This window comes from Taudactylus pleione, unplaced genomic scaffold (assembly GCF_031769625.1).
Source record: "Taudactylus pleione unplaced genomic scaffold, aTauple2 ptg000265l, whole genome shotgun sequence".
NCBI classification, from domain to species: Eukaryota; Metazoa; Chordata; class Amphibia; order Anura; family Myobatrachidae; genus Taudactylus; species Taudactylus pleione.
This window is the reverse complement of record NW_028284667.1, coordinates 8,325,442-8,353,103: the sequence shown is the minus strand read 5'-3', so window position 1 is coordinate 8,353,103 and position 27,662 is coordinate 8,325,442. Positions and strand designations below refer to the sequence as shown.

The following is a 27,662-nucleotide window of genomic DNA, read 5'->3' as shown; positions in this document are numbered from 1 at the left end:
GTATGCTACATTTTATGTATTAGCACATTGATCCATTATGTTTGATGTTGTCTCTGGGCAAGCTTTTGGAACAGAAAAGATACCATATACTTTTCAGTATTCCCAATCATATTCATAATTCCAGAGGTGTATAGACAAAAGTTAGTTTGTAATGAATAATCCGTGTTGATATGTTTTATTGATCGTTTATAGAAAAAATTTGAAAATCTCTACCTAGATTATTACGGGTTAAGAAAATGTTGGCACTGTGTGCTCTTATCTCCAAGTTTTCTTTTCTTAAAGCTATACATCTTGTTGGCACATTGGCACTATAGCCTACTGTATCAGTGGCTCATATTCAATATCCATTTCCATAACAAAATAACGAAAGCAAAAATGACACTGTCCAGTTAGTAAAACTGAATTCCAATTTTTATTTTAGTTGCAACATTTCAAAGATGTTGAAATTGCTAAAGTAAAATTGGAAGAAAGAGAAAAGTCCCAGAGGGAGATTTCTGATATACGGAGAGAACTGGAAAAAACGTATCAAGTGAAATGTGATGGATTAGTGTCGCGGGAGAAGAATGCTGTAGACAGACTTCAGATTCAGCAGGAGGTAAGCGATTTTACTCACTGCGGAGAGATGCTGTACTAATGCAAACAGTGGGGTTGTGACTTTGTCTGCAGACGAGAGTCTCTGGGCTGTTCTCAGATACCCTCTCTCAGACAGTGACTGTGGTCTGTATTATCCTCAGGTTATGGTATCTGTCCTCCTCCTAAGATACTGTTCCTGTATTTTGTGCTCCCTACCCAATCATACAGGATTCCACCTGACATACAGCCTCCAGTGCCTGTCCTCCCTCAGGTAAAAGCCCCATTCACTACCCAGGTCCCTAGCCTCCTCATGGAATAGTCCATATTCTCCTCAGAAGCAGTCTCTGGTTCTTGTCCACCCTGTGTCTGGCTCTGCTGCTGGATGGGAGCCCCCGGGCTAGGTTGGGTACGGCCTAGGGGCTTGATGCCTGAGACGGTGGCTGCTTCGACTCAGTAGTTGTTGACTCTGCTCTGCCTGTCTTTCAAGTAGGAAGCTCACAGCTCTCCTGACTTGCCTTGGTGCATGTACAGGGGTGCAGCGGAGGATCGAAGACTCCAAACTGTGGTCTGTACAGAGGGCCACATTTGGCCCACAGGCCCTGTACTAGACTCTAAAGTGAGAGAAGATGCAAAACTGATTTCATAGCTTGCATTGTCCACATAAGACAATAAGTTTGTGCTGTCTAAAATGATATAGAGCTCCCCAGAAGAGGACTTACCATGAACCCTTTGACCTGTTTTCTTATGAAGCCTCTAGAAAAGAAAAAGGGAGTTCTGGAAAACAAAACCCTGTGGCCATTGCCTCTGGGTTTTAGAGCATGATTTGAGCTTCTGTTGCAGTCTGCTCTGCACTCATCAGTGTAGTGCAGCTCATTCTGAACTACAGTAGAAAACCACTATAGAAGCATTCTCCTTAATGGCTAAAGGCAAATCTAAACACATGTCCCTGCTTTTAAAGCAGTAACTGAGTGATGAGTGCTTCAACAAAGGTGTTCTCATGTGATAATTAAGGAAGCAACAGTCCAGCATAATGAGGGTCTTGTATACAAAATGCTGGTCTGCCCTGGTTGCTTATAAATTGTCAAATTGTGAAGAGGCAGAACTCTTATTTTGGGGCACACTTATTGCAAACCATTCAGTGAAGTAGAAAATAAAACATACATTTTAATATTAAATACCTGTAAAAGAATACTTAAGATAAGGTATGGATGGCAAAGTTAATAGGCTCCTTTGATGTAAAAATAGAAGTGAAATTGCACAATTATAAGTTTATTAGAGATATAGTGAATATAAAATGTGTAGTCAGAAATGAATAGATGTAATGTATCTTAAAAGCCAGATTAGGTGGCACAGTGTAGCGTTAAGGTGGGTACACACTATACAGATAGATCTGCAGATCGAGTGATCTGCACATATATCTGCAGATGATGGTCGTTCATACACACTGAACGGCCGTCATCTCTGTCTGGCTGCAGGTCCTGGCGGTCAGGGGGCGTGTCCCACGGCTGCCGCTGTGTGTGTACGGGCAGTCTGCAGAACGCCGGTACACACTTGCCGATGGACCGATATGTCTGCAGACATATCTGTCCATCGGCTGTGCAGCGCAGCCAATGCAATATGACGGTGAACGACGACGTTCACGGACATATCGCAGGTACACACTGGCCAACGGGCAGCAGATATATTGGCCGATCAAATGATCGGCCAATATATCTGTCATTGTGTACCCAGCATTAGGTCACCCGCCTTCTCTTCTATTCACAATCACAAACTGAATGCATCACTCTATAAAATATCACTGTAAGTAACAGTTAAAATGAATAGTCTCCAATAAATAGAATTATACTCAAATTCAGCTGTTAGTAGCCAAATCACAGTATAATTCAATATGAAATAATGCTTTAGAGCAAAATGCAATGGACACACTTCTAGCAGTGTTACAATAGTTCAGCAAGCAGTGAGTAATACAATCGCAGAGGCAAGTTATCTACATTTGATAACAATTCACCTCAAATCAAAATAGTAGACAGTTCATTAATCACAGTCACAGTTTTGTCAAGATTGATTGTGTAATTTTAAGATGCAAAATGGACAATTTGGTCACAGTATCTATTAACTCCACCAGTCATTTTAAGCATGATGCCTATTATATACTATGGGTCTTTAATTTCTTCCCCAAATCCAGCCATCTGGTATATTTTTTACTTCACTGATTACTAGAAGTGTACCCCAGAATAAGAGTTCTGCCTTTTGCCTCTTCATAATTTGATATTACCTGTTGTATTATACTGAACCTCGGGAGCGCTACTAACCAAGTGCTATATACATTTATTTAGTTAATGGGCCATTATGTTGGTTGAACTACTCTTATTCCCTATCATCGGGCCTAAGTCATTATGGATTGCAACTGCAATTACACACGCAGGCAGATGATTGTTGCGTTCTGCACCTGTGTATGCATTGCAGTGCTCATGCGCGAAGCTCTCATTGCAATCGCAGAGTGATTGACAAGAATCGAGCGTTTGGGGGTGGTGACATGGGAGGGGTTGATCGGCGAAATGCAGGCGTGTCAGTGCGTTTGAACGTGACGGTATACGCAGCTTGAGCTCCCACTGCATGCGAAGAGGTTAGCAATTTCTGAGTAAGGTCTGACTTTATGCAATTGTGCGTGAGGCTGCGATAGGATGCTACCAATGGTTTCGCTGTTTTGCTAAGTATTATGGATGTGAGTAAGGGGAAGTGGGCGTCCTTATGTTAGGCTGCGACGGCATTGTGATTGTAAACAATAGCATATTTTCGCAGTGGGTCTGCGTGAGTAATTGCAGCTGCGATCCCTAATGAATCGGGCGCATTATCCCTAATTAGTGTGGATGGATTCATACTCTTCTAGTGTTGCCTTTAATTATGGCTACAAGAGATGACCTCAGGGACTTCGAAAGAGGGGGGATTATTGCGGTGGATTTTGTAAGAGTTTTGAACTACATGCTAATGCATCATGAGCAACGGTGTCTAAGGTTTTGCCTGGAGCTCTGAAAGAAAAACATCATTAGACTATAACAATATAATGCAGGATATTGTAGTTAGGTTACAGTGCGTAAACCACTTCACTCCTGGCAATGCATGACAGTCAAGCACCAGAGGAAGGTGATTTGGTTAGAATCTAGTTGGATCATACTTCCAGGTCTTGACAAGGTCTTGTCCATGTGTGGTGCCAACCTAAAGAACTGTACAGCCATGAGCTGTTTCCTCCAGTGAGGGGATCTCTAGGTTCCATAATATTGTGTGGCACATTTTTCTGGCACGGTTTGGGTGTTGTATGGGATATTCTGAAACTACACCTGAGACAGCGTTCTCCAAAAATACAAACCAGATGTCAGTTGTGTGACTTCCCTGTGAAAGAACAGTGCTGCATCCCTCCTACACAATTCCAGACATTAGTAGGCTTCTTGCCATGGTACATACAAGCCTAACAAGAGACTTTCATATTAGTGTTTCTAGTTTTTGTCCACTCTCTGTCCTCAGAGATCATATTACGAGGTCTATTGTATTAAGGAGCTCATTCAGACCCGATCGCTAGATGCGTTTGCTCGCACCCAGCGTATGCAAATCCTGCACACGCCCAGCAAGGCAGGCGATCGCATGGCAAGGCATTAGCACGCCCACTATGTCTTGGTGTGTGATCACTTAGTGTATGCAGACGCTCACCAGCTATTCATAAGACGCCCACTTGCACACGTCATCTTCTGGAAGTGCTTGAAACCATTGGTACATCAAGCACCATCGGATGCGATCGCATCGCTTGAGGTTGATTATATTCTTCCGCAAGCACTGCGATCACTTCAGTGTGAAATACAACCAGGTGACGTGTACAATGACGCTGTCTGTTAATTATGCACGCCTCTTAAACGGCGTGGAGACGCTCATGCACGCCAGCGTTCGCACCTCCTCTCCCCGTTGTTAATGGCCAGCCCCTGTCACCACCCACAAACAGCTTCTCCTGTCATTACTCTGTTGGGCTGTCTATGCGCAGCGAGCGAACACTTCCCGATCTCTCGCACTGGTTCGCGCATGCGCAGAAGGCGAAAATCGGCCAGCTACGAGCGAACGCTCCACAGTGTGATGGAAAATGTGGGTTCTTATCCAATAGCTGGCACTCACTTGAGCAGAGTGCTTCCTTTTAAGCAAACACATTAATTTTAATCTAACAAGACTTTCTTTTTGTTGACAGATTGAATCTAAGGAGATATATGCTCAGAGACAGACTCTCCTGAAAGAGATTGAGGTGGTGCGAAGCAGAGAAAGGGATCTTCGACAACATGTGGAGGCATTTGAGCTGTAAATTGTTAATTTTTATTTAATTTATTTGTTAAAACTACAGGTACACACCAAGCAATCTCTCTATAGTGAGAATCCCAGACACATTGACCATTCACCATTTGGGGCTGAAAATCATAATGACGGATGTCATCCTTTTGTGCTGGGGTCTGTTGCTCTTCAGTATCATCTGTAGCATGTAGGTTTTCTCCATCAGTGTTCTGGAACCTAAAAAAGTGTTAAACAGTGTAGTCAGGGCAAGAAAGGGCAACTATGGCTACATACATTAACCTCAAGGAGACACATGAAGGAAACCAAAACGATAATGCACTGGGTGGAAGTAAATATTCTAGCAATCTCCATGACCTTCGTACCATGGTTGGAGAACTGAAAAGCAAGGGTACCTCCTATAGCTCACTGGGACCTGAACTTAGGCTTGACAGTATTTCCATACCCTTTTTTTTAATCATTGGGAGTTTGTACAGCTGTGATTCCTTACTTGGAAGACAACTTTTCTGTTGGTGTTCTCTACAGTGTGCAATTCAAGGCTATCCTATAGACAAAATCCTCCTTTCAGCCTAAGGTGGTATCCAGTTTCCACCTCAATTAGGATATTCTGACATTATGCTGAGGTTGGTCTTTTGTTTATTGGATGTTGTCAGGGGCCTTAGGACAATCCTCAGTAGTACTTGTATTGCTAAATGGATTACTTCAGTAATTGGATATGCTTACATTGGAGCAGAAATACCTGTACAGATGTAGACACCCCAATCTGGCAGAAGTGCCGTCACACTAGGCAGTTGTATCGAGCAGCCACCTGGTCATCTGTCCATACTTATAAAGTTTTACAGTTTCTGTATTTTTGCATACAAAGATGTTAGTAGGACTGAAGGCTCTGCACACATCTTTCTCAGAGCAGCTCCTCCCTTAGGTGCAGCTGGACATCTCCATGGTTCCAATGTCCCACAATTGTATGTATGTGAGAACATGGTGTTTTTAGATTTGCATTAACAAGAAATTTTCTGGAAATTCATTGGAGGACTCTGGATTCCCACTATTAACTCTCTGAAACTCTCACTTTCTTAGTTACTGTTGTTGGAGGACCTCATCCTCTTCCCCTTTTGTCCTCTCTTCTGTTCTTGGGGCCTAGTTAAAAAAAAAACTGATGCTCTACAGACTGGGGCTATAGAGAGGGAGCTGCTCAGAGTGTATGAAATGTCTCTCAAAATTCCCACTGCCTGCACTTCTACACTCCCTGATTTACTGTCCTCCAGTGTGTGTGTGTGTGTGTGTGTGTGTGTGTGTGTGTGTGTGTGTCTGTCTGTCTGTCTTTCCTCTCTTACCTTCCCTCCCTTCCTTCATCTTCCCTTCCTCTCTTACCTTCCCTCCCTTCCTTCCTCTTCCCTTCCTCTCTTACCTTCCCTCCCTCCCTTCCTCTCTTACCTTCCTTCCCTCCCTCCCTCCCTTTCTCCCTTACCTTCCCTCCCTCCCTTCCTTCCTCTTCCCTTCCTCTCTTACCTTCCCTCCCTCCCTTCCTCTCTTACCTTCCTTCCCTCCCTCCCTTTCTCTCTTACCCTCCCTCCCTCCCTTCCTTCCTCCCTCTTCCCTTCCTCTCTTACCTACCCTCCCTCCCTTTCTCTCTTACCTTCCTTTCCTCCTTCACTTCCTCTCTTACCTTCCTTCCCTCCCTCCCTTTCTCTCTTACCTTCCTTCCCTTCCTCTTACCTTCCTTCCCTTCCTCTTACCTTCCTTCCCTCCCTCCCTTTCTCTCTTACCTTCCTTCCCTACCTACCTTTCTCTCTTACCTTCCTTCCCTCCTTCCCTTCCTCTCTTACCTTCCTTCCCTCCCTCCCTTCCTCTCTTACCTTCCTTCCCTCCCTCCCTTCCTCTCTTACCTTCCTTCCCTCCCTCCCTTCTTTCCCTTCCTCTCTTGCCTTCCTTCCCTCCCTCCCTTCCACTCTCACCTTCCTTCCCTCCTCTTTCGTTTGACGCACAAAAGGAGCCCAAGTAAATATATTATGTGGAACAGCATTTTTTACCACTAAGGGGGAAATTCAATTACCTGCGGTACTTTACCACTGGCTAATTGATACCACGGCCTAATTCAATTAGCCCCAAAGCCAGCATTTATCAGGGCGTGGCCAAGCCACCCTTAGAAGAAAAAATATTTGCAGCGGTGCTGTGAGGGGCAAATGCAGGGTGGGGGTCTGCAGAGGAGAGGAGGCTGCTTGCTGCTGCTCAGTGGCAGCAGTCTCCCATGTCCCACGTGCTGGGCTGCTGATAGCTAAGGTATTGGGCATTTCTTTTCAGGAGCTCAGCAGGCTCCGAAAATAATCTGTTTTCGGGTGGGCGTCGGCATTAACACACAGGATCCCTGAATTTATCACGGATCCTATGTGTATTTGCCTGAAAACAGATAATTGTTCGGCAAATAAAACGGGATCTAATAGAATTCCAGGAGTCAATTCAAGCATTAAAATCACATTTTACCCACCCGAAAAATAATCTAGTAATTGAATTTACCTCATGATTTCTGATTTTGTCTCTAGTAATAGTTTTAAACTGTACATGTGCATGTTTCTTTTATACAGTTGATATCAAAACACTTTTTTAATTATTTTTTTATTTTAGTTCTCAAAAGTTGCAAGAAGAGAAGAACAAAAGTGTGAATGAGTTGCTCAGGAAACGAGAGCTGGAAGTTACGAATATTGAAGATACATATGAACAGAAGCTCAAAAATGAGCTATTACGGTCTGACTATTTCTCTGCTTGTATTTCCGATTTACCTGAATATCAAAACTACCGTTATCTTATCGTTTAGTTTTAAATCTATTTATTTTTGTATATTATAGTGCAGAAACATGTATTCAAGCAGTTAAAGAACATGTAAAACTAAATTACATAATGCCACATCTAAATCATGGCATTCTAAATATATAAGTAAAGTTTTCATACCTTTAACAGAATTTGAGATGTTCAACATTAGCGAATTTATCTTCTTAAACATTTCTGCCAAAAGAGGCTTACTGCATTAACCGTCCATAGGTTTACATATAGGAAGTTTGCTGTGTACTGAAAGAACTCCATCCCCTCCCCACCCCACCTCATCTTTATCCTAAAGATCTTCAGTTCTGATAATCTCTTGAAATGTTTACATGTATAAAGTATTTATTAATGTTACACAAACCGAGCTACTTCAGGTGGACATAGAATAACTCCCTGTATGTTAGAGGGTTTATGTGCTACAGTTCTGTAGTACTTTTAAACATTTACTTATTGCAATTGTTCCTCTTTATTCTTTACAAGATAGACTTGTGTTCCAAAGACTAATTTACTACCTATACAAGACAACTTTGTATACATCTGATGCTCAAATAGTAATTTTGAGGTGCACAATTAAATGTACTTTTATTTCTGTAATTCCCTCAGCTTTATAATAGATTCACTGCAGAACAAATAGCAGCTGCAAGAAAAGAAAACACATGGTGCACATTAACAGGCATCTAGTACCAAGCAGGTTTATGAAGTTGTCTGCTAGCTATTAAGAGGTTGTAAACTAGATGGTTTTGAGAAGCCCTAGACTATGTTCTTGTTGTGTGTGTTTTGTTTTGTTTTTTTAAATCTGCTGTTCGATTGAAACATTACAAAATTGGGTTCCTTTGCTTCTTACATTACATGTACAGGACCAATATCGTTCTATACTTCTTAGTCATGATATAAAAATAATATGAAACTGGTGGTCACTATAACATATAATTGGTAATCCTGCCTGGACAGCTAACTGAGGTTTAGTGCATGTAGACCATCTGACTTTAATAGAGAGTCTGGCACAGTTGGCTTTCAAAGAAACACTGAAAAAACATCTAAAAGCAAAGTCTCTTAAATTCACATCCTCACCTATCCTCCAGATTGTGGGTGAGACTTTTTAAGCTATTGCATGGTCAAAGTAAATAGTCTGTCTTCTATATCAAATGAATATATGGACACCGGACGTACAGTGCTATTCTGTCTGTCTTTGATGAATTTGTACTTAAACTATTAGCATGCAGTATAGTACTGTCTAATCATATTAATATGCAGAGTTGAAAAACTCTGACTATCTAATAATGTTTCTAGAAAGTCTATATAAATTATACCCTAAGTAAAGAGCACTTGATATTTAAAGTGTATATGTCCCCTACACAAAGAGTAAGGGGCAGGACCACCGTCAAATGTCCCATTTCCATTGCAGTGCAGGGAGGGGTGCTTGCTGGCAGACAGAACTCTTAGTAGTCATTAAACTGGCTGCTCGGAGTTCTGTGTGCCAGCTTGATTGCATGTGGTCGCTGATAACACCACCCCTCCAGAAGTTTTTCTGTGTTGCATATAAAGACCAGACTCTGTTTTGTCAGTAACATCGTATGGGTGTGAAAGCTGGATAGTCAAGAAGCAAGATCGGAAGATTATTGACGCTGTTGCTATATGGTGCTGGAGACGAATATTACGTATACCATGGATTGCATAAAGAACAAATCAATTGGTATTAAACGAATTAAAACCTAAGCTCTCCTTAGAAGCACAAATGACAAGACTGCGTATTTCCTACTTTGGACACATCACGCGAAGAACAGGATCCCTAGAGAGACATTATGCTTGTAAAAGTTGAAGGCGTTTTATCATCTCCATAATCCGACATCAACAGCACAAAAGGAATAGAGGAGTACTGAGAAAAACAGCTGCATATAGCAGCCGAGGGGCTTCGGGTGGGAGGAAGGGTCCCTTAGTAGAATCTTTTATGTTGGTGTTCTAGGACCAGGAAATGGTTCTCCTGTACCTTTTACTTCAGTTTCACTTCTTTAACTGTCACCTAACCAATCAATTTGCAGTGCAGATATAGAGGACTATATGCCTGATGAAGTAGCAAGACTGAACACGTTTTGTTCCAAAGTCGCAGAGTCTTTTCTACCTGTACCTTTGCTTTAGTATTATGGCCAGTATAAAGGGGGTGTAGTGTCTTTCTCATAATGTCTTTAGTTTGCAGTATTAACAATAATAGAAAACAATTCTCTGCATGTGTTTTCATATTCTAGATATCAAAATGAACTAAATGAAGAGTATTTGAAGAAAACTCAGAAAGTCAATGAAGATGAGAGGAAAAATAAAGGTGAGTAAATTTAAAGGAAATCTTCTATTGTGTTTCTTTAACCTAGTTGTTTTACTTTGCTTTATGGATAATACGTGAATACTGTGAATCAGGATGTCTCTATCATTCTCTGTTGCTCATACATACAGTACACATGTACCATCTTATTGACTGACCCCCACTATTTATTGCTACCATTTTTGACCAGGGGTGTAATGGCCATTGGACTCAGTGGGAGGCTGCTGACCTGATGGAGTTCACAGTGCACTGGTGTCCGGCAGGAGCTAGGATCACCACTATAACAGGGCTGCTTAATCAGCCCAATCTTTATGTGATGGTTTATTTAACTTTCTACTTTTACTACAAAGGGCACGCAGCACCAGACTGTCCTCCGGACGTCTGTGCTGCTACCCCATCACCCCTCCGCAGCGGCATGATACCAAGCCTGTGCTAAATACTCCCGTCTGGGCCCCGACGGGGGCCAGCTAGCAGGCTCCCCGGACCCCAGACTGCAGCCCAGAACCAGGGGACAGGTAAGGCGGAACCCTGTTTGCGGGGACCCGCGGTTTAGTCTTGCCTCCGGTCTCAGGAGACAGACCAAGGCGCTGATGTGGACACTGGCTCGCCCACTACTCCACTAGACCACCGGGGCAAAAATATAGTGGCGCAGAGGCACATTATTATGGCCAGGGCACCCAGTGATTAACGTCGGCCAGGGAACAGGCGCTCTCCCTGCAGCCCCTCCCCCTGCTCAGGACACCTTTCCACTGCAGTCTTGGTGATCCTTGAGCTGTTCTTCCCTCACCCTCCACCCCCTCAGATGCGTGGCAGCCATTTTCTGCAGGCAGGTCTCGCTGGGTCCAGTCTCCCTGTACACTTCTCCCACGGAGCAGGTTATACAGCGATATATCCTACCAGCCACTGCGGTCTGTGTAGTTGATTTTAGTGCCCATTGCAGACATGTAATGTTTTTCTGCGTTCGTATGTGACTTGTGCTAGCGCTAATCCCTATTTCTATACTGTCAGTTTATAACTGTCCCTTTATTCTACTTTACCCTGACATACTAAGGTATAGGGGGTTCATTGTACCTCACTTTTTCTATATAAGTGTGAGGACTATCACACACTACATTGTGCCATATTACACATACTGCAGGGTGTTCACTGCACTGTATCATACTGTGTATTGAACTATTCTTGTGGCTATGTCTGGCAGGGGAAAGAATAACAAGCAGCCTGAGGCTGCTGCCCCTACTCTGTTGTCATGTAAGTCCTGTTCAGCAGGCTTAGCCCTAGAGGACGGCGGTCAGGATTTGTATTAATTGCTACACAGCCCCAGGCCCCTCAGCCCCGGTGTCTCTCCCTCGGGACACACCCTGGGCGGCTTTTTCACAGATGCTGGCAAAAATTACAGACCACATAGCAGTCCCCGTAGTGGCTCCCCCTGTGGGATGGCCACAGCAGGTACTCCTTAAAAATCCTGTGCCTTCCCCATGGGTAGACGTACTGTCTACTTCAGTACAGAGTTTGGCTAATACCTCTATGGTTTTTCAGCAAATGCTGCAAAAGGACAAGCCTTTACCTACTAAATCTAGTAATCGTGCTCTGTTATCTTCCCAGTCCACTCCGTTATCTGACTCTGATATATCATCTGGGGAAGCAGAAGACGCAGACTTCTCTCACTCTGACTTCGTGTCAGGAGAAGAGGAGCCACCTTACAAATAGCCACCATTTTACAATAGAAGAGGATGAACTTGCTCCTAAGAAAAATAACAAAAGGTGGTTTTACCAGAATTCCCTGACTCCGTTCAGCTATCTGATCACATGAGTGAAGCATGGAATATGCCTGGTAAAAGGTTTCAAATTCCAAAATGGTTTAGTTCCTTTTGCCCTCTGCCAGCTACTGATTGCACTAAATGGGAAGTTCCCCCAGCAGTGGATTCTAATGTAACACGTCTGGTTAAAAATGCCATCTTACCTATTCATAATGCAACCTTCTTGAAGGAGACTACAGATAGACGTAGAGAAGCTTGTCATAAATCCATTTGCTCTCTTACAGGAACTATTACTCGTCCTGCTAGGGCTATGGGCCTGGGTGGCGAAAGCCATTGAGAGTTGGGCAGATCCCTAGTAGATACATTTCTCCCTGATTCTTCAAAGCAACAACTAGCCTTCGTATCTTACAGTAGAGATGCAGCCTCCTACTTAGGTGAAGCAGCTATGGATATGGCTCTCCTGGCCTCCAAGATATCCGCCTCTGCGGTAGCAGCCCGCCGTATTGTTCAGCTCCGTTCCTGGAAAGCAGATTCGGACTCAAAGCGGGCTCTGGAGTTTCTGCCTTATTCGGCAGATATTTTATTTGGTCCAGAATTAGATAAAATTGTGTCTACTTTGGCAGCTTCCAAGACGGCGTTCCTGCCCTCTGCATATAATACAAAAGCTAAGACGTCATCCTTTTGGTCCTTTCGTCCTCAAGGCAAAACCAGGGGTCAGTCTTTTCGACGACAGCAGACCGCAGCCAAGACCTTCAAGCCTGGGGCCAAACAAGCCTGGGCTACTAGACGTCCACCTGCAAAATCTGAGGACAAGCCTGCAGCCTGACTGGGCGGGCCTCTCCTTGGGGGTTCCCAGGATGGGAGGCCGACTTCTTCATTTCGCCCAACTTTGGCATCAAACCACGTCAGATGCTTGGGTAAGAGAAGTGGTCTCCCACAGATACGCCCCCTCATTCCTGAGGCGTCCCCCCCAACAGTTCTTTTGCACAGGTCATCCATCGGACTCAACCAGGACCCTGCTGATCCAAAAAGCAATTCAGTTCTTACTGAATTCAGGGGTAATAATTCGGGTCCCCTCCTCACAACGGGGCAAGGGTTATTATTCTACCCTTTTCTTAGTTCAGAAGCCCAATGGGTCTTATCGGCCTATCCTCAACCTCAAATTTCTGAACAAGTTTATCAGGGTGCCCAGGTTTTGTATGGAAACCCTCCATTCTATTATTCCTAGCTATGGAGCCGGGAGATTTTATGGTCTCCCTAGACATTCAGGACGTTTACCTACATGTACCTATAGCGCCTTCTCATCAACAATATCTCCAGTTTGCCACACTGCATCTACATTACCAATATCAGGATCTGCCGTTTGGCCTCTTAACGGCCCCTCGGGTCTTTACCAAGATCCTGGCAGTAATGGCAGCCTCTATTCATAGTCAAGGGATCAGAATGGTCCCATACCTGGACGATCTCTTGCTGTTGGCCAGCTCCCCAGAGACTCTTCACCGCCATCTGCAGGTATCCATTGCTTTTCTACAAATGCACGGTTGGCTGATCAACTGGAAAAAGTCTTCCCTGACACCCTCTCAAAGGATGGTACATTTGGGAGCCCTCCCGGACTCTCGAGTTCAGAGAATCTTTCTAACATCGGACAAGATTTCAGCACTGCAGCACAGGCTAAGCAGACTGCTCCACAATCACCGAATGTCGATTCACTCTGCAATGCAGACCTTGGGATCAATGGTCTCCACCTTCGACATGGTGGAATTCGCCCAGTTTCACTCCAAACCACTACAACACCTGATCCTCACCAGGTGGAACAGACTACCCCATCTGCTCAGATCCCAGACGATGAGCCTCCCCCTTGGAGGTTCGCCTGTCCCTAGCCTGGTGGCTACAGACTTCCCATTTGAACAAGGGTCGTCCCTCTTGGAACACGGACTGGGCTCTCCTCACTACGGACGCAAGCCTCCGAGGGCAGGGCGCAGTAACTGGCCAGCACTCCTTCCAGGGCCGATGGTCCCCAGTCAAGGCAGTGCTACCAATCAACATCCTGGAACTTCGAGCCATCTACAGAGCTCTTACTCTGGCTTAGAACATTATGAAAAAAAGGCCAGTACAAGTACAGCCCGACAACGCTACGACAGTGTCCTACTGCAATCGCCTAGGGGGCACTCGAAGTCTGTCAGCAACAGAAGTGTCCCGCATTCTCACATGGGCCGAACGCAATCTTCCAGTCATCCCGGGGATTCTCAATTGGGAAGCGGATTTCCTCAGCCATCACGACGTGCATGCAGGAGAATGGTCTCTACATCCAGATGTCTTTCAGCTTCTGGTAGGCAAATGGGGTCTTCCAGAAGTGGATCTCATGGCCGCAAGATACCACCACAAACTTCCAGTTTATGGAGCCAGAACAAAGGACCCCGACGTGGCCTTCTTAGACACCTTGTCGGTAAAATGGAACTTCCATTTGGCATATCTCTTCCCTCCAATATCCCTGCTTCCTCGAGTGCTTCGGAAGTTCAGACAGGAGGGGGACATAGTCCTGTTGATAGCTCCGGCTTGGCCCAAACGTCATTGGTACTCCAATCTTCAAAGGCTCTCCATAGACGTTCCTCTTCAACTTCCTCTACGAGTAGACCTGTTGTCTCAGGGTCCATGTCTACATCCGGACCTGGCCCGTCTGTCTTTAACGGCATGGCTCGTGAAACATCCCTTCTAATGGCTAAGGGTTTCACCAGCTCTGTGGTCCACACCATGCTCAGAGCACGTAAAGAGGCGAAGGAGGAAGAGCTATAGCGACCTGATCCGTGCCACTGTAATACATCTCCACTATCTCAAATCACATCCACATCGAATGTAGGAGGTACCAGATGCATATACAGCAGGTCTGTTCTTTAGTTTCAATGGTATATGAGAGCAAAAGACCCACCAGAGTGCCTGTTAACTCTGACACCGGACACAGGGCCTGATTCAGAGCTGGACGCTATTTGCGCTCGCTCGTTCAGAAAAAGGGGCCGGCTATTTAAATTGAGCGCTCGCTCTTTGCGGTCTGTTGACGCCTCTATGTCTGAGCGAGCGAACGAAACATGCGCTCGCTATTTTGTAAAGACACCCCCTGGCCGCTCGCATCCTACGTCATCTCCGCTATTTATTAGATTAATCGAGTACATCGAAAGATGTCTGAACTGCTCGCAGTGCTTGTGGTTGGATTTTCCTACCGCAATCATGCGAACAGTTCAGGCTAAGAGACAACCAAGTGACGTGGTCGATGACGCTGCTTTGTTAATTATGCACACCCTTAAAACGCCCGTTTTGACCATTTGGCACACCTGCGTTCGGATCTCCACTCCCCGTTTTCAAGCACCATCCCCTGTTACCACCCACAGACGCCTCATCCTGTCACTTAAATTAGCAGGCACTCGCTATTTTGCGAACACACGATTTCCGACCGCACTGACTGGTTGGCGCATGCGCATTACGACCCATACGCATGCGTAGATGTGCGAACATCGCTCGGAGCGAACGAGTGGCTCTGAATCAGGCCCACAGTGCCTCACCTGGGCTCCTGATGTCTCTAATATGTACACACACACATAAAACAGATTACATTCTGTTACATAAATATCACATTTATAATGGGTATTCATGTTGTCTATTTATAATGCAATGTACCAGGTATAATTTCCATTCATAAAATTCTAGGTTAGTGTTTATGTGAATTTGGAAGCTTTAACCAGCTCATAATATATCATTATTCTGTACTGTGTTTTTTACTTTCAGAGGAGGCTGCACGGTTACGCGAAGACACCTTTGTAATCAACATGAGGAAGCAAGAACTAGAGCAAGCCATATCTCGCACAAAACAGCTGGAGGTAAGTAACCGCGTGCTAACATGATTCTGATGCATGTAATATAAAACCCTTTCTCTAGCTCTCCATAAGCTTATGACCACTGGGCAATTCCTCTACGTGACAAGGAAGCTACCTTACATTTTGTGCATGATACAACACAACAATTTGTTCACCCCATGGTCTGCGTTTTCTAGCATTGTGGAACTCTTTGTTTTGTATTTAATTTTTCCCAATTTTTTTAGTTAGATTGTCAGCGCTGGTATGGTCTTTTGTTTGTGCTTTAGTCAGTAAGAAAATGCCACACATCAGAGTGCTCTAGTTCTAAAACCTATGCTTTTTCCAAAATGTACAAATGGCTGGCACATGCCACCAAATATAGCTGCATCTGTAGACTCGGGATGCCATGACCCATACAGGACTCCTTGGAACCTTGAAAGCCATAGAATCGGTACTGCAAATCATTCAGTATGTACATTTATATGCAGGGAACCCCAACTGACCACATAATAAGCAGGTTCACCTTACAAGAGTAACTGAAATTACCCAGATTTATTCTCTTTAGTAAAAAGAAAAGACAAAATAGAAATCACCTGTTTTTGTGTCTGCTCAACCTAGCGTTAAATGTGAGCTCCAGTCAGACAGACAACAAGCTTTGTGAACATGATGATAATATATTTGCAGTGTCTTCCAAATCTTTGGTGACTTATTCTAATAAAAAATAAAAGTGTAATCCTTATTTTTGTCTAATTAACTGATATATTATTAAAATACAGCAACATTTATTTATAAACATAGCCAAAAGTAAGCCCATCTCAAAAACTAATAAAAATAACAGTTACAAATTTTACATTTTTCATATTTAAGCAAAACATAATAATAATAATAATAATAATAGTAAAATATATGTGGTCACAAAGATACTGCTTAGCATTAAAGTATTTAACTTTTCCACAAGCATTAAAGTATTTAACTTTTCCACATAGTTTAGTGAAACGGTTTCTTTCAAGGAAGCTTAAACGTATATTTTCATAAGGTTGTCTATGTGACCACGTTATCCTTTCGGTCTGATCATGTGCCAACATAGCGTAGTTATGATATTACACCTACTGAATAACTACATTTGTCACACTTTGCCCTTGTACTATATTGGACCAAGATCTGGTTAGTCTGAAATAAAATACAAACTGCTGTAATTGTACATGTGCATGACTAGCTTACTTGTACCACTTATGCCATTAACCTCCTTTTGACTTGACTCCTAAAAACCTGTGTACATTTTATCTATATATTTGTACATTTAACTAGTTGTTGTTCCTTTAGACAAAGGTGGATACCCTGAAAGCTCAGTTGTCCCTAGTAACCCAGCAGAATCACCATTTAACTGAAAAGCTAAAAGAGACAGTGGACTACCCTCTGGTAAAGGAAAAGGAGCTGGAACTTAAGGCTCAAGTCAAGTTACTGAACCACCAGCTGGAAGAGCTGCAAAGAGAAAATCAACTGCTTAGAGAAAGTGAGCAAGTGTTCCCTATACTGACTAGTAATGAACTAGACTTGCTATTTATTAAACTCACCAACCACTGCAGTAGTGATTGTTAACCAGAGTATAAGGACTCTTTTTCATGTCTTATGATGCAGGTTAAATGTATATATATATAACAATATGATAATGACTGCGGGGCCCTGCATTCACATCTAATATTGTGGACATCTGCTGGGGTGCGCTCTCAGGGCTAGACCCAGGAACAGGCTGACCCAGTTTATTATCCAAAAACACAAACTAATTTAAACATACTAACATTTCATTGCCACCTGGGACCTTTATCAAGGCAGCATCATCAGAAAAGGGAAGCAGTGGCAGAACATGTGCAGAAACATTGTCAGAATTAGTACCAATGGAAGATAAAGCCAGTGAAATGCATGAGAGTACAATATGGAAGGGGGAAGGAATTTACGTAGGGAAGTAAGGATCCCACTACATGGAAAGCAGAAACAGTCCACCTAGAATGAATGGCTAGGATCAGTTGACTTACGGTAACCATCGACTACAAATCTAGCATTGAAGTGTAACTATAGGAAAAAGTCCAGAAATCTCTGGAATTACGGTAATTACTTTGGAAGAACAGGTTATTATAGCGATACCAATCATATTGGACTTACTTTTAGATATATAGGCAGAGATTTTTTGAGTTTTGCTGAGTAATAGTGACTCGAGTCAAGTGCTCTGCTTTTGTTACAGATGTGTAATGTACTGATTAGTGTTAGAACTCAGAATAACCGCAGTGGTCTCTATATTTTTGAGGGAAAGGGGGTGTGTGATTAAGGAAGTCTAGACTGATTGCAGGGGTTGGTTTAGGAGCCATGGAGCCCAGACCTGGTGGAATGGTACATGATATTCTACATCAGTGTTGACAAACTGTGGTCCATCAGCTTTCGTGTGACTACATATCCCAGCATGCCCTGCCACAGTTTTAGCATGCCCTAATAGCAAAATTGTGGCACTGCATGCTGGGATGTGTAGTTCCACTGCAGCTGGAGGGCCCGAGTTTGACACCACTGTTCTACATAGTACAGGGGTTTTCAACTCCAATCCTCATGTACCCCAACATGTCATATTTTCTCGATTTCTATACTCAAACACTATATAGTTTTGTTAATAACTATTCCACCTGTTTCTGCAGAAAGAAATCCTGAAAACATGACCTGTATTTGAGGATTGGAATTGAAAATCTCTGCCTTAGGATATGCACTAGATCAGGGGTCCTCAACCACGGTCCTCAAGGCACATTAACAGTTCAGGTTTTAAGGATAGCCATACTTGAGCACAGGTGGCTTAATTAGTGCCTTAATTATTTTGATTTAACCATCTGTGCTTAAGCATGGATATCACTAAAACCAGGACTGTTAGTGTGCCTTGAGGACCGAGGTTGGGAATCACTGCACTAGATATATGACCTCAGAGAAGAAACACTGGATGGTCTTTCTGCTTTCCATGTGTTGGCAATAAGGCATTGACTCATTTTGGAATGTAATGATGCTTTTACTGTGTCACCATATGCGTTTACTGGAGCATTTGCCATACTACATAACTAGATGTTATTTCAATTTGTTAGAAGCATGAAATGCATTTAGAATAGAAGTAGATGCATTTTGATTATAAAGAAGCATTGTGGGTCTGTAGGTTTTGAGGTTTCTAAATGACCCTTGTTGTCTTACCTGTTGGACTTGCGGAGTTGTAGTAGCTAATGAGGAAGTTGATACTTGATAGCTAACACCTACAAATTTATTGATTTTTTTTTTCTAACATTATAATGAAGCATACAGCTTACTTAATGGATTACTTTTACATTATTCAATATCCAGAAGCATCACTGCCGTTTCCTGAGCTCTTGTCTCTTCAAGAACAGCTAAAAAAGATGGAGACCGCACGAAAATTTGACCAGGACGAATTCAAAATACAGAGGGAAATCCTTGAAAAACAACTAGAACTAGAGGTAAGACACAACATTTACATGTATTTATAGTTTATTATATTTCTTTTGTATTCTTATTTTTAACAAAATTTGTATTGGTCTTTTTGTACCTATAAATGCTAATATGAGTAGAAGTGACAAAGGCATGATGAGAACTTACCTATGTGATGGCTTTCTGTCAGTGATGGTATATTGACACTGTATGAAATGCAATATTTGCTCTATACCTTCTAACATAAAATGTGTCTTGCACTAGCTTCTGTGAAATGAGTATATCCATTTCTTTAATAACTACTGTCGGTTACAGAATAGATTTTAAATATTTGATACCTTTAAGAATGTTTGTTTATTATTAATTTTAGAGAAGTTGTCTTATCCATTATTCTGAATATAGATGTGATAATAATTTTAAAAATAGGATTGTCCTTTTCGGAATCCAAAAGGAAGACTTTTTTTTCCTCTTTGGCCATTTTAGAGTTCCCTCTAGCTTGTTTTAGCGGGGCTCCGCACCCTGCTTTTTCCGTTTTCCGCGGTTAGGAAAAGTTACGGTGACACGCCCTCCCTGGCTGGCCACGCCCCCTTTTCAGGTTTGCGCGCATAGAGTTCCTGCATTTAACAAAAAATTTAATTATTTGTTGTATTCAGTTTCCTTCAAATAAGAATTATCAAGAAAATGTAAATTAAATGTGTGGTTGACGGCGTAACTTTATTCAAGTATTAACAAGTCATGATGATACTAAACCATCCCCTCCAAATTACATAGCCTAGCTTGCTTTGTCACATGACGGGTAACATGCGTTCATGAGCTGATGGTATAACCCTTGGCATTTGCAGATTGAGCGTGGTCTGGACATTAAAGTGCAGTTGTTAAATCGTGAGGAATCTTCAAAAAGACTAAGTGCTCAAATAGAGCAAATGGAATTTCAGCTGAGACAAACACAACAAGGTTTGACTTTTTTTTTATAATTGGATAGCCTATAATTCATCGCTTCCTGGTAAAGAATGTTTTTTATAGGCTTATGGTTCACACCTCCAGGAAAAAAAGTGAAGCATGGTTTCATAGTATTGTTTATTTTAAAGACTGCAATCTCAGTGTATGTATATTCACAGAAAACCCCAACTTTGCCAAGGTTTTGTGACTGAACAGGACAGTAAGTCTTGTGTTTTTTTTCCCCCTAAACTTTCTCAGCTTCTTTAAGTCCGAGATGGTTTAGGCGGAGAGCTTCATGGGAGCACTCACTAAGAGCTTTTATATTATCGGTTCCAACACAATTGGTACATACCGATACCACACTCCTGATGCCTAGCATACGATCAAACACAGCTATCGGTAGTAACTCCAGCCTTGCCAGACAAAGTGAGGCAGCAGAGATAGAAGAATCTTCAGAAACCAAATGCTTAACACTGAAAAGGTTTACTATACGCGCAGGCTGCCCAGATAGGCCACCTAAAGTGTGGAGTCTAGTTAGAGGACCAATACTATGCCAACTCCTCTAGCCCCTCTCACAAAAAGATGTAGGTTTACTATGTACTTTACTGTAAAGGTAAAAGAGAAATTGGCTAAAACAATGTTTTTATATGGTGTTCTGTGTGTTTTTATATTCTTCTTCATGTGTTTTAATATTAATGTGTTGAAGAATAAGGACTTTTACTGCACTAATTTGTAACTATTGCTTGTTTACCTTTGTAATCCATCTTTTTTGTCACTAATTTCATTGTATGGATGGTACAGAATGCTTTCCTGCAGCAGATTGTATACTGTGCTGTTTTACAATGTATGAATCCTGTAACACAACACTGATGTCGTCGCTGTCGTCCCCCCACCCCCCATTCTTTAAATTTAATCAATTAGCAGAATGGTTTACTTTGAAGAATGATTAAAAGAACGCAAGTTCTCGTTTAAGAACAATTCTAATCCTGGCGTCACATTTTGCAACTTACTAAGGTGGTTCAAGAAGTAAGTTAACAAGACCTCTCACATTCTCTTTCATTCTAATTTCCCGCCATGCCAGGGCAGGTAGACCACTACTTCCCCTCACAGCTAATAGACAGCACCTCAAATGAGTCATAGTGTCCCACATCAACTGTAAGATGACGGGGCTTGCCGAAACATGGTCAAACATTGAGGTGCGTAGTGCAATCAAATTTCTGCGTCAACTGGACACATCAGCAGCTGAAATTCATCTCCAACTTGTCGTAGTGTATGGTGATAACGTCATGTCACAGTTTGGTGCACTGTGTTTGATTATGACATGACAGACATTCAAGATGAGCAGCATTCCGGCTGGCCCAAACCGTCCACCACAGATGGCAATTTGTGCCGCATTGAAGGTCTGATACATGAGGACAGATGCATTCAAGTTAGTGATATTGCTGACAAACTGAACATCTCAGTGGGTGCTGTGCACAACATCGTTCATGAAAAAGTGTCACTGGGTACCAAAGCAACTCACAGACGGTCAATAAACCAATAGGATGGGATTGTCTCTTGTGCACTTGACATTGTACCATGAGGAGGGAGTGCAGTTCCTGCAGTGTATTGTTACAGGCAAAGAAACATGGGTGCATCATGTGACACCGGAGATGAAGCAAGCATCCATGACATGGAAACACACATTGTCCCCACCTTCAAAGCAATTCAAAACAACTCCATCAGCATAGATGATCATGGCGACCGTGTTTTTGGGCCACAAGGGCGTGCTTCTTGTTTATTTCCTCACCAAGGGAGATACTGTGAATACTGACCGCTATTGTGACACATTGAGCAAGTTGCAGAGGGCAATTCGTTGAAAACTACCTGGTTTGCTGTGAACAGGCGTCGCATTGTTGCACGATAACACCTGCCCACACTCAGCCAACTGCACGCTTGAGTGGTTAGGGTGCTACCATTGGGAGGTACTGGACCATCCTCCCTACAGCCCTGACCTGGCACTGAGTGATTTCCATCTTCAAGCACTTCATACTGATACTTGATACTGATATTTTATGCTGGGATAGATGCCTTGGTGTACTGTTGGAACAAATGCTTAGACAAGTATGGGAACTATGTGGAAAAATAATCTGTTCCAAGGCCATACTATTGATCATACGGAAATATGTACGAGTTTAATAAATTTACGCAATAAGAGGTCTTGTTACCTTATTTATTATAACCACCCTTGTATATAGGCAGTTGACCAGATATCGAGATATCGTCTCGGGTGTAAAAATTACCCTGTTATTAAGTGCATTGAAAAATGCACCAAATGTGATCCAGCAGTTTCAACACAATTGTAAGTTATCTTGTCACTTAGCACTCCAATGGCAGGATTACAACCGCGGCGTTACATGTGATGCGACCGCAGCCAGCAGTGCTTCAACTGGCAACGTTGCATCACATGCGACCGTGCCAACCCTTTGTTTCCCCGGCTTTTGCTGCGAAGATCCGTTCTGCACAAATGCAGAATGGATCTCCTCCAACTCCCCAAACCCCCCGGAAGTGATGTGGCAGTCTGTGACCGCCAACATTACTTCCAGAATCACACCCCAGAATGCTGTGCAAACGACACTCCGGGACGCATGTGTCGGGGATCACAGTGCGAGGATTTGGCTTATCTCTGCAAGTGCAGAGATCAGCTTCAGCAGGGGGGACTGATGATCAGTCCCCCCTGACACACGCTCTGCATATGGGGGAGGGGGGAGAGTGTATATGCCCATGGCAGTTGGGGGGTTAATGGGAGGGGCATCAGTGGAGGTGGGGGGGGCAAGAGATATGACTCTGGAGGTGGAATGGGGGATTAAATAATAAAAAAAAAAACATACTGGTCACAGGATAGGAGGCGGGGGGGGGCACACAGGAAAAGGGTCTTTTTACAAGGGGGGTTGGTTTAGAAAAAAAAATAAATATATATATATATATATATATATATATATGATATATATTTTTGTCTTTTTTATTTTTTTTTACTACTAATGGTGGGGTGTGGGGGGTATTATTCTCAGACTTTATGAACCCCTGGGGGGGTCTATTGCCTATAGGGGGTGGGAAATAATTTTATAATGGGGGACTATGGACATGGGGTATGGGGGGTTGTAAAACACCCCCTAGATAGATATAGATATATAGATATATATATATATATATATATATATATAATATTTTTTTTTCTAAATATTTTACGTTTAAATATATTATTAAAAATCATTTTTATACTTACAGGGGAAAAACAAGAGATATGGTAAGAACTTACCTTTGTTATCTCTGTTTCTACGAAGTCCATAGGGTCCACAGGGTTGACCTTGGGGTTATAGCTGGAACAGGATCCATGGGCACCACACAGTTAAGCTTTTAGCTCCCAGGATGCACTTGGGTCCTCCTCTATACCCCGCCCCCGAGCCACAGGCACCTCAGTTGGTAAGCAGCCTAGGCCGGAGGAGAATATGGAACAGAGAGAAGGAAGACTGGAACACACAAGAAACCATACTCACAGCAATAGGAGACGGAAAACCGGTGACCAGCCACACAGCCCATTTGAAGCCAGGTGCGTCAGGGTGGGCGCCCTGTGGACCCTATGGACTTCGTAGAAACAGAGATAACAAAGGTAAGTTCTTACCATATCTCTTGTTTTCTACTTCAGGGTCCATAGGGGGTCCACATGGTTGACCTTGGGGATGTCCCAAAGCAGTTCAACTAAGGGCGGGGACGCTCCTGTGCTGAAAGGAGCACCCGGCGCCCAAAGGAAGCATCCTGAGAGGCGAAGGTGTCAAACACATAGAACCTCAAAAACGTTTGAATAGAAGACCAAGTGGCCGCCTTACACAGCTGAACAGCAGAAGCGCCACGTCTAGCAGCCCAAGAGGGACCCACAGAACGAGTGGAATGAGCCTTAACAGAGGCTGGCACAGGTAAACCCTCTTGTGCATAAGCCTCACAAATAACGGAACGAAGCCAACGGGCTAATGTTTGTTTGTTGGCAGGCCAACCCCTCTTGTGAAAACCAAAGAGGATAAACAAGGAATCAGACTTCCTAACCGAAGCCGTCCGGTCTACATAAATTCTAAGCGCCCGGACCACATCTAAGGAAGTCTCACCAGCTGAAAGACCAGGGGACTGAAAAGCTGGCACAACAAGTTCCTGATTAATGTGGAACTTCGAGACCACTTTGGGCAAAAACTCAGGACGAGTGCGGAGCACCGCTCTGTCCTGGTGAAAAATCAGGAAAGGAGGGCGACAGGAAAGCGCCCCCAATTCAGACACCCTCCTGGCCGAAGCAATTGCCAGGAGAAAAACCGTCTTAAATGTCAGCCACTTGAGCTCCACCGCCTCAAGAGGCTCAAACGGAGGACCCTGCAGGACCCGTAGCACCACCGCCAAGTCCCAAGGAGCCACAGGAGGCACAAAGGGAGGCTGGATCCTGAGAACACCCTGGAAAAAGGTGTGAACGTCTGGTAGTATTGCAATCCGCCGTTGAAACCACACGGACAAGGCGGACACATGAACCTTCAGAGATGCAAGGCGTAAGCCGAGATCCAATCCTGACTGAAGAAATTCCAAGATCCTAGAAACTCGGAACACCTGAGGATCATAATGTCTGGACTCACACCACTGAAAGTAAGTGTGCCACACTCTGTGATAAATCCGTGCTGAAGCAGGCTTGCGTGCCCGGAGCATGGTACCAATAACCGAACTGGAGAAGCCCCGAGACCTCAAGACGGTTGTCTCAAGAGCCACGCCGTCAAAGACAGCCGACCCAGATCCGGGTAAAGGCAGGGCCCCTGAGACAACAGGTCCCGACGCTGAGGAAGAAGGTACGGAGCGTCGATGGAGAGGCTCCTGAGATCGGAGTACCAAGGACGTCTGGGCCACGCCGGAGCTACCAGCATGAGCATGCCGCCGTCCTGCTTGAATTTCCGCAGAACCCGAGGAAGCAGGGATAGCGGAGGAAACAGATACGCCAGGTGAAACGTCCATTTCACCGACAGCGCGTCCACCAGACTTGCGCCTGCATCTCTTGTCCTTGACCCGTAAACGGGCAACTTGTGATTGTGACGGGAGGCCATCAAGTCCAGCTCCGGCAGTCCCCACCTGTCCACGAGTAGCTGAAACACCTCTGGGTGAAGCGACCATTCCCCGGGATGCACGTCGTGACGGCTGAGGAAGTCCGCCTCCCAATTGAGGACTCCGGGGATGAAGACCGCCGAGATCGCCGGAATGTGACCCTCCGCCCAAGTCAGGATACGAGACACCTCCGACATCGCTGCCTGACTGCGAGTTCCGCCTTGGTGGTTGATATACGCCACCGTGGTGGCGTTGTCGGACTGCACCTGTACCGCCCTTCCGTGAAGAGCGGGGCCGGACGACTGCAGGGCCCTGTATACTGCCCGCAGTTCCAGGATGTTGATGGGGAGAAGTGCTTCTTCCGCTGACCAACGACCCTGAAGCGACAAAGAGCCGGTCACTGCCCCCCAACCCCGGAGACTGGCATCCGTCGTGAGCAGGACCCAGTCCGGGATCCAAAATGGGCGCCCCTCGACCAGATGAGCTGTCTGAAGCCACCAAGCCAAAGATTGCCGAACGTCCGGAGACAACACCAGCATCTGAGAGCGGATCCGGTGAGGTAACCCGTTCCATTATGATAGAATCAGCCCCTGCAGGGGCCGGGAATGGAACTGGGCAAATTCCACCATGTCGAATGTCGACACCATGGACCCCAGAACTCTCATAGCCGAATGGACCGACAGGCGGCAACGGCTCAGGCAACTGTGTATCCGCAGCTGTAGGGAGGCGACCTTCTCCGGAGTCAGGAAGATCCTTTGCTGACGCGAATCCAGCAGGGCTCCCAAATGAACCATCCGCTGAGATGGAATCAGGGAGGACTTTTTCCAATTTATCAACCACCCGTGTGCTTGCAGGCAAGCGATCGTCAGGTGGAGATGTTGAAGCAGTACCTCCGGGGAGCTCGCCAGCAACAGGAGGTCGTCCAGATACGGCAGCAGCCGTACATTCTGGTTCCGAAGATGTGCGGCCATGACCGCCATAATCTTCGTGAACACCCTCGGTGCCGTGGAGAGACCAAAGGGTAGCGCCCGGAACTGATAGTGGTGTTGAAGGATAGCGAACCTCAGATACCGCTGGTGTGAAGATGCTATCGGAACATGGAGGTAGGCGTCCTGGATGTCCAGGGACACCATGTAATCCCCCGGTTCCATCGCCAGAATGATGGAACGTAACGTTTCCATCCTGAACTTGGGAACTCTGAGGAATCTGTTCAGAGACTTCAAGTTGTGGATAGGGCGATGAGAACCATTGGGTTTCTGCACCAGAAACAGAGACGTTGTGATAGAGGAACGGGAACAATGACCCCTGCTTTCAGCAAGGACTCTATAGCCTCCTGAACCTGTAACGCCTTGGTCCTGTCCTGAGAAGGACTTGTGCAGAAAAACTGGTGGGGTGGTCTGTGCCGAAAAGACAGGGCGTACCCCTGGGAGACCACTTCTCGAACCCAGGCATCCGTGGTGGTATTGTGCCAGCACTGGGCAAATAGAAGAAGTCGGCCTCCCACTCTGAGGTCCCCCAGAGGGAGGCCCGTCCCATCAGGCCGCAGGTTTATCTTCCTGCTTGGAAGAAGGGCGCCGAGCACTCCAGACTTGCTTCTTGGGTTTAGAGGCAGTCTTACTCGCAGACTGTCTCGGGAAGGACTGACCTTTCGCCTTACCCTGAACCCGAAAGGAACAAAAAGCCGAACTCCGAACCTTAGCAGGCAGTGCCGCCGAAGGGAGGAAGGCCGACTTGTATTTAGCCAGGGTGTCCACTATTTTGTCCAAGTCCGGACCAAATAGTAATTCACCATTGAAAGGTAAGGCCTCCAGACCCTTCTTTGAATCAGAGTCCGCTCTCCAGGACCGCAACCACAAGGATCGGCGGCCAGACACCGCTGCAGCCGATACCCGCGAGGTCAGCAGACTAGCATCTAAAGAAGCTTCACCAATGTAAGAAGCAGCGTCCCTCATTTGTCCCAACAACGCCCGCTGGACATCCAGAGCGTCGTCTGGGAAGGTATCTTCCAATGCATTGGCCCACCCCTCAATGGCCTTGGCCACCCAGGAGATGGCCATGGACGGTCGGGCCACCGCCCCGGAGAGGGAGTAAATAGACTTTAAGCAAGTCTCAACTTTCCTGTCCGTGGGATCCTTCAGCGAGGATATCGACGGTAATGGTAAGGTGGCGCCCCGAGTTAAACGGGTGACATGGGAATCCCCCGCCGGTGGAGTTTCCCATTTTTTACAATGTGCCTCAGGGAAGGGGTAATTAGAAGCCAACCGCTTCTGAGGAAGGAATCTCTTACTGGGCGCCTGCCAAGCTACCGCCATATGATCCGTCAACTGATCCGACAGGGGAAACACCGCAGAAGCCACCTTAGTTTTTTTGAAACTAGGAAACTTCGACTTAGGAACCGGTGCCTCATCCTCTATAAGAAGAATAGCTCGCACCGCCCTAACTAGTGCTCGCACATTAATGGACGACTTGGTATCCATTTCCTGGACCGAGGCGTCCGAGTCAGTGTCATCAGGGACCTCCCCA

General features: G+C 44.7%; 1 protein-coding gene across 3 annotated transcripts in view; it reads left to right on the top strand.

The window, feature by feature from the left end:
* OFD1 (OFD1 centriole and centriolar satellite protein) overlaps positions 1 to 27,662 on the top strand; it is a 76,875-nt gene that overhangs the window by 28,247 nt on the left and 20,966 nt on the right. For all 3 annotated transcript variants that reach the window (XM_088481162.1, XM_088481161.1, XM_088481160.1), the window contains exons 8-15: positions 422 to 595; positions 4,802 to 4,908; positions 7,519 to 7,638; positions 9,957 to 10,030; positions 15,562 to 15,653; positions 16,953 to 17,142; positions 18,993 to 19,123; positions 19,937 to 20,048. In XM_088481162.1, coding sequence (XP_088337288.1) covers positions 422 to 595; positions 4,802 to 4,908; positions 7,519 to 7,638; positions 9,957 to 10,030; positions 15,562 to 15,653; positions 16,953 to 17,142; positions 18,993 to 19,123; positions 19,937 to 20,048 — 1,000 coding nt within the window. The remainder of the gene's footprint in view (positions 1 to 421; positions 596 to 4,801; positions 4,909 to 7,518; positions 7,639 to 9,956; positions 10,031 to 15,561; positions 15,654 to 16,952; positions 17,143 to 18,992; positions 19,124 to 19,936; positions 20,049 to 27,662) is intronic.